The 12,203-nt window shown below is 38.0% G+C and overlaps 3 protein-coding genes across 3 annotated transcripts; 2 read left to right on the top strand and 1 right to left on the bottom strand.

The window, feature by feature from the left end:
* Nucleotides 1-697: 697 nt before the first annotated feature.
* Nucleotides 698-4,992, top strand: LOC112166011 (protein OSB3, chloroplastic/mitochondrial). Its single transcript, XM_024302759.2, has 9 exons — nt 698-1,180; nt 1,265-1,403; nt 2,024-2,117; nt 3,389-3,510; nt 3,628-3,766; nt 3,910-4,013; nt 4,086-4,233; nt 4,423-4,487; nt 4,584-4,992. Exons 1-9 carry the CDS (start codon nt 735-737, stop codon nt 4,761-4,763), a joined length of 1,437 nt encoding a protein of 478 aa, XP_024158527.1. The 5' UTR covers nt 698-734; the 3' UTR covers nt 4,764-4,992.
* Nucleotides 4,993-7,204: 2,212 nt separating this feature from the next.
* On the top strand, nt 7,205-10,011 carry LOC112165653 (vesicle-associated membrane protein 721). Its single transcript, XM_024302258.2, has 5 exons — nt 7,205-7,590; nt 8,177-8,318; nt 8,406-8,526; nt 9,231-9,293; nt 9,626-10,011. Exons 1-5 carry the CDS (start codon nt 7,401-7,403, stop codon nt 9,776-9,778), a joined length of 669 nt encoding a protein of 222 aa, XP_024158026.1. The 5' UTR covers nt 7,205-7,400; the 3' UTR covers nt 9,779-10,011.
* Nucleotides 10,012-10,251: 240 nt separating this feature from the next.
* Nucleotides 10,252-11,517, bottom strand: LOC112165652 (transcription initiation factor TFIID subunit 8). Its single transcript, XM_024302256.2, has one exon. The coding sequence runs from the start codon at nt 11,427-11,429 to the stop codon at nt 10,575-10,577; it is 855 nt and encodes a 284-aa protein (XP_024158024.1). The 5' UTR covers nt 11,430-11,517; the 3' UTR covers nt 10,252-10,574.
* Nucleotides 11,518-12,203: the final 686 nt, after the last annotated feature.

The raw sequence follows: 12,203 nt of genomic DNA, 5'->3' as shown, positions 1-12,203 counted from the left end.
TATTATCACGATCAAACAACACAAATGCAAGCTAATCAAAGGAGCATATAGGAAAAGCGTAGTGTATATTTTGTGATGATTAGCCATTCACTTTTTAGTTGGACAATTAAGGATTGGAGTCTCAGAGAGAAAGAGTATTCAATATACTGAATATACACTTAGAGCAACTCCAACGGATTTCTGATTCCTTATAACTATTCTTATTTTAGAGAAAATAAGGAAAGAGAAAACCAAATTCCCTATATTTACAGCAATCTCTAAAATTTTAAGAAAAATATGGAGATTTTAGAGATTGTTGTAAATATAGGAAGCTGTTGGAGTTGGAGAAGAAAAATATGTTAAAGCTTTGACTTTTACTTCCCTATTATATAGAAATTTATAGAACGCTGTTGGAGTTGCTCTTAATACTAACATGAATGGACTGCTAAATAATATTAAGTGCATTTTTTTCATTATTAAAATAAATTACACATAAATATCAACGGTTGAGATTTGTTGAACTTACTGATTTACTTGCACTGCTGATACATAGAACGAATTTTTTGCGTCGAAAGTCGGAAGGCATTGAAGAATGTAATCAGGTGAGAAGAAAAAAAAAAACGACCTTCTCAAATCTCAACGCCATAGCCTACGACTCTACCAGGACTGCAGAGTGAAATAAACACCAAAGTGCATAGACGAAACGGTCATTTCATCCCAAAATTAAATTCTCTTCATTCCTAAACTCTCCAAAAATGGAGCTCTGTTCCGGCACGGTAGCAGCAGCAACCACAACCTCACCTGGCCACTACTTCACTCCTCTCCACTCTCAACCCCACACCCCCAAATCCAAACCCCCCAACTTTGCCATGAACTCCCTCTTCCGATCAACACCGTTCACCAAACGCCTCCCATTTCGTCCCTTACAATCCCACTACTCCTCCACCTCCACCACTAAACCCAAAACCCCAAACACCTACACCATCTCCACCCCTCGTTTCACTCCAAAGTCCCCACCCCCCACCAAGCCCAACTTCCCCCGCCCCACTGAAGTCCCCTTCCAGCCCAAAGTCGCCAACTCCGTCCGCCTCATCGGCCACGTCCGTACGCCGCTTCAGGTCCAGACTACCCAAGATGGAGCTTTCTGGGCCGCCACCGTTCTCACCGCGTTTTCTTCTTCTTCTTCGTCCAAGTCGCTCCGGTAATGATGGTTTTCAACTTTTGAGTAGTTGGGGGTGGCTGTTAGTGTGAAAGAGTTTTAAAGTTTGTGGCTTTTTGTTGATAGGATTCCGATTATTTTCGAGGGGGACTTGGCTCACATTGCGAGTTTACATGTGAAAGACGATGATTATGTGTTTGTTGCTGGGAATTTGAGGTCGGATTTGAATCATCTTAATGCTCATGAGGGTCAGGCTCGTTTGCAGGTAACTTCTTGCTGACCCTTTAAACTGAAAGAGCAGAATTTTAGTGTGGTATTGCATTGCTTTAAAGATTTAGTGACCTTGTTGCATACTGGTTATTGTGCCGGTAAGTATTGAGTTTGGTTCGGCATGTGTGCAAGATCAGTAATTAGCTTTGAGGTCTAGATTCGTGTTGGCAATGGTTTAAACTAGAGATTCAGTTGAGAAGGTATAATGTGATTACTTGGGGCCATACCTTCGTTTGTGCTATCATTTTGAAGTAATTAAGTTGATGAGAAGCATGGTTGCTCTCTAGTTTTGGTGCTTCTCTGGATAGAAGAGAGGCATCGGTCTTGATTCAAACACTTGCATGAACAGTGGCGTAGTATAGCTGAGTTGATTTGATAATGCTGTTTTCATTGCTTCAGTTTTGCTGCTGGTAATTTTGAGGATGCTTTTGCATAGTCGGAACTTGGAAGTCAATATTAGTTAGTCTTACTTTATTTTAGCAACTATGGGGTTGAACTTTTCTGTGCTAATATTTTCTCTCTTTCCAATTCCTGTCTTTTTATTGGTTGTATATATAGTTAAGATGTATTTATCGTGTATCTAATGTATCTAACATTTAAGCTCAACCTTGTTAGGTTAAGGTGCATACACTCAACTTTGTGGAGGAATCTTTTCCAATGAATACAAGATCCAAAGATGGCAGTGAAGAAAGGACCATTGATCACACTGGTAAATCACCTTTTTAGTGATTCATATTTTGTTAGTCACCTGATGTTCAGTGGAAATAGATGCACTTAAAGATAAAATTTGACCTGTTCTAAGTGATATTGAAACTGGGATTTGTTAGTGCTGAAAACATTGACACTGAAGTACTTCAATATAATTCCATTAATCCATACTTAAGTTGGTGTTCTATATTTATTAGATATTGCTTTAATGAAAGATGCACCTAAAGAAACAATATTAAATAAATTGTATGCATGTCTCAGGATTAGCCTTCCTTGTATCTTCTCTCGACTTTCTCTATTTGTGATTGAGAATGTAGTAAAATTCAAAATCAGGAATACATTTGGCATGCCAATGTGTTACAATTTTTTTATTCTTGAAGCATAAGTCAGGTTTGAACAGGGTCATTATGCCGTTGCACTGGTCAAGGTGTATAGTGCTTCAGCTGTAGAAAGAGAAATTATTATTCTGCATTTTCTGAAGGCTACCTGGTGGCCAAAAGCCTTGTAGAATTTCGGCTTTGTAACTTTTAGAAGCAGATAACAATAGGGTTTAATACTTGGAAATGCTTGGGATAGCCAAAATATTACGTGTCTGTCTATTGGTGTGAAGAGTTCATTTTGAAGGTTTTTACAATATCAAAACACAACAAACCCTAATATTGTTTTGGATGTTGCATAAACTTTATATTACATATTCTGCTTTACTTGGATGCTAGGTATTTACATCAGAGAACCTGGAACCTGACATGCTTATTTGGTCCATGTAAATTTCAATGTGCATTGAACTAAACTCCATTCTCAGAAGCTTGGTTTAGCTAATTTTGGTTTTGGGAATTATCTATAGTGAGTTTGAGAACAGTTGTCGGTGGGGCAACATTTTGGTTGGTCTGAAATGGGAAAGATTATCTTTACAACCAAAATGTTCTTTATGGAGATGCCAAATAATTTCCGATTAGCAATTTGATGTTGCCCAGGTTGAGTTAATCAAGTGTTTTCAATTATCTTTACAACCACTTATGGAGTCTGTTGATTTTGACAAAGTCTTGTTCTTTGGCTTCCTACTTACAATTTGCTTGGCATGGGGTCTGTCACTCAGTTTGAATTCCAACAGTGATACTAGGCAGAAAAACATACGTCTATTGATGCCATCATCCATATTGATGCATTGTTGTAGTTAATACTCTTGACCATGCATCATAGTCTAAAACTGAATTGCTACCCTACTTTTCCTTTTAACAACCTCTAGCTTCTCATATATATACTCTTTTATAGTGGCAAGTGAGAAGGATGATATGAATGAATCACAGAAAGATATCCTAGTGTGGAAAAATATCCTTGTGTGGAAAGATCTCCTTGCCAAGCCTCATGAGTGGTGGGACGTCAGGTCGAAAGAGGTAGCAACTTTTATATGGTTTATTTCAGTTGACATTTTTATTTTATTTTGTACAAATGGTGATATAATCCTTTCATGTGTAAGCAATTTCTCATACCCTTTCATAATTTGTGCTCAGGGTTCTCCAAAGGCTGCAGCCTTTGAGCGTAAGAGTAATGGCGAATTACGTACGATTGATGATTCAACTCCTGAATGGATCCAACATAAGTTAGATTCCTTGACATTTGATCAGAAACCTAATTCACATAGTTCCGAAAGTAAGCACTTGATATATTGAAAGATTTCATGTTTCATCTTTTAGTTCTTGGTTGTATTTATTAAATAAAACTTTGAAGTGCAAGTTGTTCACGAAATATAATCTTATTACTGACGACAAAGGAGGGACTGACTTGTTTTTCAGCCAGTTTGAGGGAAGATGGGGACTCTACATTGGGTACTTGGAGAGACCTTCTTGATAATCCAAAACAATGGATGGACTACCGTGACCAAAAACGTAATAAATTGGTGAGAATCCTTTCACATGTCTTTCTCATTGATTGACTGGTAAATGATTTAACACAACTATGTTCTTTACAGGTAAAGCGAAATCACCCTGATTTCAAGTGTAAGGATGGTGGTCATGCACTCTGGCTTAACAAGGTACCGCAGTGGGTTTTGTCAGAGCTTAAAGGCATGGAGTTTGATGTTCCAATTCTGAAGCCCAAACAAGCAAATGAGGGTAGAGGTTAGCCTGGAAATTTAATGGCTTTCATTTTCATGCTAAACTTATTGGTTGTGGCCTACTTGGTCAAAAGAGGTCCTGCTTGCTTAACAAGGAAGAGAGAGAATTGTGAAGAACTTGGAGGGTTACGAGTTTTCTTAACTTGTTTAAGAATCAATCTGATATCCACTTTGTTACTCTGCCTCAATTTAGGTGATAAATCCTGGAAGGACTTGGTGGAAAACCCAGATAAATGGTGGGATAACAGATTGCAGAAGGTAAACTGTGTAGATTTTGATCCGTCTTGCATGGTCTCCTTACCCTTCATTGCTTATTCGATTAATGTTTTTGCCTTGCTACATTTACATTTACAGCGGAACGCAAAAGCTCCAGACTTTAAGCACAAAGAAACTGGTGAAGCGCTGTGGCTTAACAGTTCACCGGCATGGGCGATCCCCATGTTGCCACCTTTGAAAACACAGCAAAATATGACAACTGACGATAGGAATACACCTCTTCCTCGAAACATGGAAGCATCCGTTAGTGGTGTTTGAAAATTTTTGGCAATTACTCTGGTGTTTATAAGCTTGTTCTGACTTCCTTACGTCCTCTATTAGTTTAGTCTCAGCAGTAGAAAAGTAGAGCAGACAGACCATTGGGACAATGCATAGAGAATCAAAATGGTACAAGTCCTATATCATGTTGCTGCATTTAAAATGACCCCTGCCAAATTGTGCCGTGTGAACAGTTTATTGAGTTGTATATTAAAGAAATTTTAATCAAGTTTTTTTTTATCATGTTGGTGATCACACGGATGCTTTATGTCTATGCTGTGATTGCTGTCTGGGTTTGGTAGTGGCTTTACATATTGCTAGTTAAGTAATGGTCTTGTTGATTAATTCTAGAAGCAGCCTGAGAATGCTTCTAGGGGTTGTATAGGGGTTGTATAGCCAGGGGACAGAATCTCTGTAATATTTCTTTACTTTTTGCGGCTGTAATGCGAATGCTTTGCCAGATATTGTTCTACTTGCAGTCTTCTATACTTTCTTTTCTGATTCTTTCCCTCCCCCCCCCCCCCCCCCCCCCCCAAATCACAAGGCAAAAATGTCGACTAGGCCTGATCCAACTTTGATCAAAGTTGAAAGGCCAAAACAGTGAGATATTGGCATTGTCGGCAAGGCTAAGACTTAGGAGTTGGAACATATATTCGATAATCTTAAAAAACAAAAACAAAAAAACTTATTCATTAATCTTTGGTGTAACTCAAAATGGTTTTTTTTATTTGTTATTTTTTTATCATTAGATCTAGTTAAGAAAATATATATAATGTGGTTATTTAAGGGGAGTGAAATCTACACTCCCTTTTTCTTTTTTTGGTCACAATTCTAATAGCAATACAACATTTAAGTTACTAAAAAAATATGGAGTGTGGATTCTAAAACAGGGAGTGTGAATTTTAATTCATCCACACTCCCCTTAATTAATTGGTACTTTATTGTGCATATTGTCCTTAGATTTAAATTCAGTAGTGAAAAATAACTAGATTTCTACTTCTTTTTTTTATCATTTTTCACTATTGAATTGGCAATTGAGTATGACTAACCACAAAATCAATTAAAGATCTGAGTAGGAGATTGCATATATAACACTTAAAAACTATGATGTACAATAGTACAAGACAGTATTTCACAATGAGGTGAGACTCACCAGCATAAGACTCACGTTATTGTGAGGGAGTTGTCGTATACAAACAATATATACCTAAACATTTCATTTATTTATGTAATCCTAATTTATTATTTTTTTTTTTTTTGGAGTATTGTGAGATAACAATTGGAGTTTGGACTAAACCACAATATAGGCGTGACAAAATACATTTTGACGTGAAAGATGAAATGACAAGCACGGGTGCGCAAGACTCGTACATCATTTCATTAATTCATTTCTTGAGGGTGTGTGTGACATTGAAGTTGAACGGTGACGTTGCGGGTGGAGCAAATTGATGCTTTACCTCTATTATTATTATTATTATTTATTATTATTATTATTATTATTTAATTACAGTTTTTTAATTCTATACAACCTCGGTAGCAAAGCCGTTCCTACAGAACACCTGAACTATGCCACTGAAAGCGAGTCCTAGGAATCGCATGGCTCAGATTCAAAGGCATGGATTCAAATTTTGCTCCTCCAATTGGTGAATAATCACATGCCAAATCTAGCCCCACTATTTTATATTATAACAAGATCTAATTCTCTATTAACCTAAAAAAAAAACAGGATCTGATTCAAGCATCAAGCCAAATTGTATTCTTTTTCACTAATTACCATCAAGCATCACATTATGTGTGATATGGGACCATATCACTTTCAATTGAGATTTCTGCATTTCTAAGTTTTCCTATCATGTGTGAATCTTAATTGTGCAAGATTTATCTAGGTTGAAAATGAGATTTTCATTATAACTTTATTTTATTTCTTCGCTAAGAGATTAATGTGATTGGAAATATAGTTACAACTTACAAGCAATGCATACATATAATAACTATAAAGATAATAAACAACTATTTCACATTATAAATATTAATAAAATAGGCAATGAGAATTCTCATACTTAATTTATACATACATGTAAAATTTTTGGCGAAACACATTTATTCGTAAATAACTTATAAACTCATAATTTTAGAAGTGTTATTTGACTTTGCGGTAGCACTCCTCATGTCTTTAAAAATTCAGACACAATGTTACTCCATTATCGCTAATTATCATAAACCAATAATTCAACTCTTTTAAAAAAGGAGCTCATGAATCTCACATGAGGGCGACCTTACAAAAATCTTTCCCCAAACTCAATTGTCCCTCTAAATCTGATTTAAATTCACAATTAAGCTTTCACACATTTCTTCATCCACACTCTCTCTCTCTTTCTCTCTCTTACTTTTAAACCTCATTAAACCTCCGCCCTTTAACTTTACCTTTTCCCCTCTCTCTCTCATTCTCTCTCTAAATTGTGGGAGGAGGAGTACAGATCAGAGAGAGATAAACACCACCAAAAAAGAGCCTGCTCAAATCAAAATTCCAAAAACCAAAAAAAGAAAAAAGGAATAGAAAAAGCGCACTACAAAATCTCTCTGTGCGTGCCGTCACCAGAAGAAGAGGAGAGTAGAGAAGAAGCGAAGCGGTGGGAGATGGGGCAGAAGTCGCTGATCTACGCGTTCGTGGCGCGAGGCACCGTGATTCTTGCCGAGTACACCGAATTCAGCGGCAATTTCAACTCCATAGCCTTCCAGTGCCTCCAGAAGCTTCCGGCCACCAACAACAAGTTCACCTACAACTGCGACGGCCACACCTTCAATTACCTCGTCGACAATGGCTACAGTACGTCCTCCTTTCCTCCCTATCTCTCTCTTCTCCGTTTTTTGCTTTTTCTATCGCCAGGTTGATTTGTGCTTTTTTGCTTTGTTTAACTGAACTTGAGGCTAGAGTTTTGTGTGGCTAATTGCTTCTAGATCTGTTATGGATGCTGATTATTTCGTTTGTTTTTGTGGATTTTGTGTTCCGGCGGTGGTTATCGGTTTCTGTAGCGCATTAGGTTTCCAGATCTTGGATCTTCTGCTTGTTTCTGATTCGGATTTCGATTTTGTTCACATATCAAGTGTCATTGTACAGTAATGATCAGTAGATTACATTTTATTTCCCTTTGAAAGTTAAGTGTATTGTGATTGTCTTGATTTCATCGGAAGGATACTTCAAATTCAAATATGTTTTGATTTCCTTGCATAGGCTTCATTGTCAATTGTTGAAGTGGTGATAAATAATGTTGATAGTTGTAACACATTGTATCGGCTTACTAAGATTTTGTCGAGCTATTGCATAGGTGTATATGTTAGGACTCGGTGTTTTTTTAGTACTTGTTATTGTTAATTAGAAGTGGTATACTGAAGTAAATTTTTCGCTGTTGCAGCATACTGTGTGGTGGCAGATGAATCAGTTGGAAGACAAGTGCCTATTGCTTTTCTGGAGCGTGCGAAGGATGATTTTGTTGCGAAATATGGTGGTGGCAAGGCCGCTACAGCTGCTGCCAACAGTCTTAACAAGGAATTTGGGTATTGTGCTTGATAATGATTATTAAAGGCATGCTCATTTGATTTGGTTTGTTTAAATTTGCTGATTTGCTTTTCCATTATTTGCAGGTCAAAATTGAAGGAACATATGCAATACTGTGTTGATCATCCTGAAGAAATAAGCAAGCTTGCTAAGGTTAAGGCCCAGGTTTCAGAAGTTAAAGGTGTTATGATGGAGAACATTGAAAAGGTATTTCGCTTGGTTAATATGTATCAGTTGTCTTCATTAGATTGTTCACCACGGACGGGAAACACTATTATTTGCTCCAACTGCCTCTATATATTTATTTTATTATTTTCTTTTCTGGCCAGTTGCTTGCTTTGTTAATTGCCTGATATCAGATTTGAGAATCTAGAGAGAAACTTATAGAAAATTTTGTGACTGACAATGAAATGCTCTTCATGCACACACAAACATGTCAAAAATGTGCACGTGTGTCTGCAAGCTTGTTTTGTCTTCTTAGAACCCAATTGACATACAACAATGGGTGCTGTGGCCCAATTTTAGTTGAGATGGGAATGTGGTACCAGGCTTGAGACTATAATTATAATGGTCTCATTTTTGTGGAAGAAAGTGAATTTGCAGAAACTTGTCTTTTTACTTTTGAAATTTTCTTCAAAGAATATTTTGAGTGTCTATTACATAGTGCTTCTAAGTCTTTTTGATGAACTACATGTATAGCATAATGAATGGAGGTTTTACTTGAAAGCAGCGTGTAGCTCTGTTCTTTATGTCTTATTGGGTGCTTGCTTATCCATTCTTAGATACACAGAGAATAGAAGTCATTGGATGGACTTATTTGTTTCCCAAGATGCTATCTCATAGTTCATACTATGTTCTTGGATATATTGTGGAACAATTCTCTCATATCTTCATTTTATGTTTTGATGCAGGTTTTGGATAGAGGGGAAAAGATAGAGCTTTTGGTTGATAAGACTGAGACTCTTCATCATCAGGTCATCTCATATTAGTGTGAATTTTTTTACTTGAAACAAAGTCTGTACTTACTAATTATAAGTATCTTATTCTCAGGCTGTAGTTTGTGGTAATCTACATCTAATATATGTTTTAAGACAAAAGCATGATCTTCTAAAAGAAATTGAGCAGTCCCTTTGTCATTGGCATAAGATTTTAGCAGGTTGCTAAATGCGATGTCTCGTTCAAAGTCGATTCTTTTCTTTCAGTTTTTTTTATTCTCCCCTCCCCTTTCCCTCATTCTTTCTTGTCCCTGTGAAAATGTTGTTACTGTGAAAGTCTGACTTATTGGTTAAAATTGATGTGCTTACAGGCACAGGACTTCCGTAACGTTGGGACTAAAATGAGAAGGAAGATGTGGCTGCAGAATATGAAGGTGAAGCTGATTGTTTTGGGAATTCTGATTGCATTGATCCTCATCATAATCCTCTCTGTTTGCCATGGTTTCAACTGCGGCGGAAACTGAGTCTTCGCCTGATCCGTTTAATCTTGTCAATCCCGACTTCTGAGATTATGTGTTATTATAAGAGAAATATCAAATATCTGTTGCGACTCTGTACTCGGTGAAAAAACAGTGATTTCCAGATATATGTGGGCGGTAGGAGAAAGCGTATTTTTTGTGTGAATGGAACTCCCTATATATGTTATTACTCTGTTTTTAGAATGCATAATGAAGTTGCTTATTCTCTCATCTTGAAATGGGTTTCTCATGAATTATGTGCTTCTTTCATTGTTTTCCGATTTCAGTTCTATAGGCATTGTTGAAATATACGCATTAGCATGCACTCAATTGGTTGCAACGTCAGGAGTTTGTGGTTGCAACGTCAGGAGTTTGCGACACCAACTAAGGCCTTTTACTTGACAAAAGACGTGGATATTTCCCATTTACAAGTTTTAGTAGTTGATGCAAGAACGTATGCATACAACACGAGACGTACATCAATTCAATAATGCTTGAAAGCTGGAGCTGATCTTTAAAATTGTATAGAAAGACGAATTTACATTTACAATTCCAGCATTCCGTTTACCACACAACCGGTATATAAGTAGCAACATAGCTTTCGGAGCAAAATAGCTTCAGTAGGCCGAATGGCTCATAGTGATAGTCACCCGCGTCTTCATTTTGCATGCAGATCATCCGTTCGAGTCCTGTAGCTTTCAACAACCCAACAAAAAGCATCAGACTTTCCGAGTCTGAATTCTGAAAGTCGGAAACAAACACCAATCCCATTTCAATTCTCTGGACCAATCAAATTTAACACTCATCCTTTTCCATCACCATCATCATCAACTCCAAGGATCCTAATCCCAGTATTCAAATTGGACCCATTACCATTCCAACTCACTCTCTTCCCTCCTCTGCAAATCCCATTCCTCATCTTCACTCCCACACACCCTCCTCCCTTCTCCTCAACCACACCAATCTTAAACCTCACTCTCCCCCTCTTACTCTTAACCCCCAACTCCCTATTCCCATTCCCATTCCCATTCCCAACATTCTCACTATCCCCATTCCCATTCCCAACCACCACATTCTCCCACAGCTCCTCCCCATTCCTCCTCTTAACAGCTTTCGGCTTCCCAACTTCCGGCAACCCGGGCAGCCATCTCGGAACATGTAACCCAACACCTCTCCCGGAATCCGATTCCTGATTGCTCAAAACCAATTCCTCCTCAACTCCCATTTTCTCGCGCTGCGGAATCGGCCACATAAACGGAGTCTCATCAGTATACTCCACGAACTTGGCCAGGTCCTTCAACACAGTCGAGCCCAAAACGCAGCTCCTGTGCAGCTCCGACGCGCCGTTGAAGCCCTGCACCAACGACAAGTCGTGGATTGCGTTCGTGAAGTCCAAGAGGTTTGAGTCGGTGCGGTTGGCCTTGGCGGCGTATGAGGCCGAGGACTTGGCTATGGCCACGAGGTAGTTGATCGCGACGTGGGTTAATGTTTCGAGGGCGGAGAGCTGCGTGACCTTGAAGCCGATCGAGTGGCAGATCTGGGCGACGCCGGTTCTGGCTATGGCGGTGGAGAACTCCAACGGGGTTGGGTTTTCCGGCGTGGGAATGATTATTGGTTTTGGGGTTTTGCGCTTTTTGGGTTTTGATTTTGGGGGCATGGTGGTGGTGGAAGAGAGGGTTTGGAGAAGATGGTTTTGGTTTAGGGTTCTTGTGATGAAGCGAGTGGGAAGAGAGGTTGGGGTTTTGTTATTGGGTTAATAAAATGTGGAGAGGCTTCGAAACTTGGACGTGCAAAACTTAGACAGTTTACCCATGGCCCGTTGGATTAACTGCATGACCGAGTATCATCACTGACAAAAGTTATTTATTTACATCGGATCTTTTACCCTTCCGACGCGTGCGTGTGCAAACTCGCTTTAGGCATTTCAGTATATGTAAGCCCACAAAATCAATATTTTAAGCAACCATATGAGCTCCATTTTGTTTTTTCAATTCTAAGTCGCTGGCTTGTAATTTCAAATATTTAAAAATAAGTATTTGAATTCGAATATGGAATACAACTTACAATTTAATTCAATCCAAGTGACAACTTGTAACATATAAATTTCCAATACACTAACATAAAATCAATAAATATCGTACCTGTTATCAATTTAAGAAAAAAAAAATTGTCAAAAAAGGAAAAAGAAAAACAGCAACTACATAAATTTCACTTTACTGTTTTAGCCCAATTGTACCATATCATCACTAGTGAGTACCAAAGATGATCTCATATGACTATATGAGTAGCTCACAAAATTAAAACGGGCTTGCAATAAAAAAATGGGGAGATAAAAATATATTAGAATCCTAACTAAATTTGAATCCAAGTCATGGAAGACTTTGTCGAGCATGATGCATGGAATTGATAAATTGTAATAGTGTTACCCCTT

Source organism: Rosa chinensis, chromosome 5, assembly GCF_002994745.2.
Source record: "Rosa chinensis cultivar Old Blush chromosome 5, RchiOBHm-V2, whole genome shotgun sequence".
In the NCBI taxonomy this organism is placed as follows: domain Eukaryota; kingdom Viridiplantae; phylum Streptophyta; class Magnoliopsida; order Rosales; family Rosaceae; genus Rosa; species Rosa chinensis.
The sequence above is the reverse complement of the archived record's forward strand: the minus strand, read 5'-3'. Positions and strand labels throughout refer to the sequence as shown.

Coding starts and splice junctions, on each gene's coding strand:
- LOC112166011 (XM_024302759.2), top strand. CDS start 735: ATGGAGCTCTGTTCCGGCACGGTAGCAGCAGCAACCACAACCTCACCT. Junction 1,181..1,264: donor TCTTCGTCCAAGTCGCTCCG/GTAATGATGGTT, acceptor TTTTGTTGATAG/GATTCCGATTATTTTCGAGG. Junction 4,234..4,422: donor ACAAGCAAATGAGGGTAGAG/GTTAGCCTGGAA, acceptor GCCTCAATTTAG/GTGATAAATCCTGGAAGGAC.
- LOC112165652 (XM_024302256.2), bottom strand. CDS start 11,429: ATGCCCCCAAAATCAAAACCCAAAAAGCGCAAAACCCCAAAACCAATA.
- LOC112165653 (XM_024302258.2), top strand. CDS start 7,401: ATGGGGCAGAAGTCGCTGATCTACGCGTTCGTGGCGCGAGGCACCGTG. Junction 8,527..9,230: donor TGATGGAGAACATTGAAAAG/GTATTTCGCTTG, acceptor GTTTTGATGCAG/GTTTTGGATAGAGGGGAAAA. Junction 9,294..9,625: donor CTGAGACTCTTCATCATCAG/GTCATCTCATAT, acceptor ATGTGCTTACAG/GCACAGGACTTCCGTAACGT.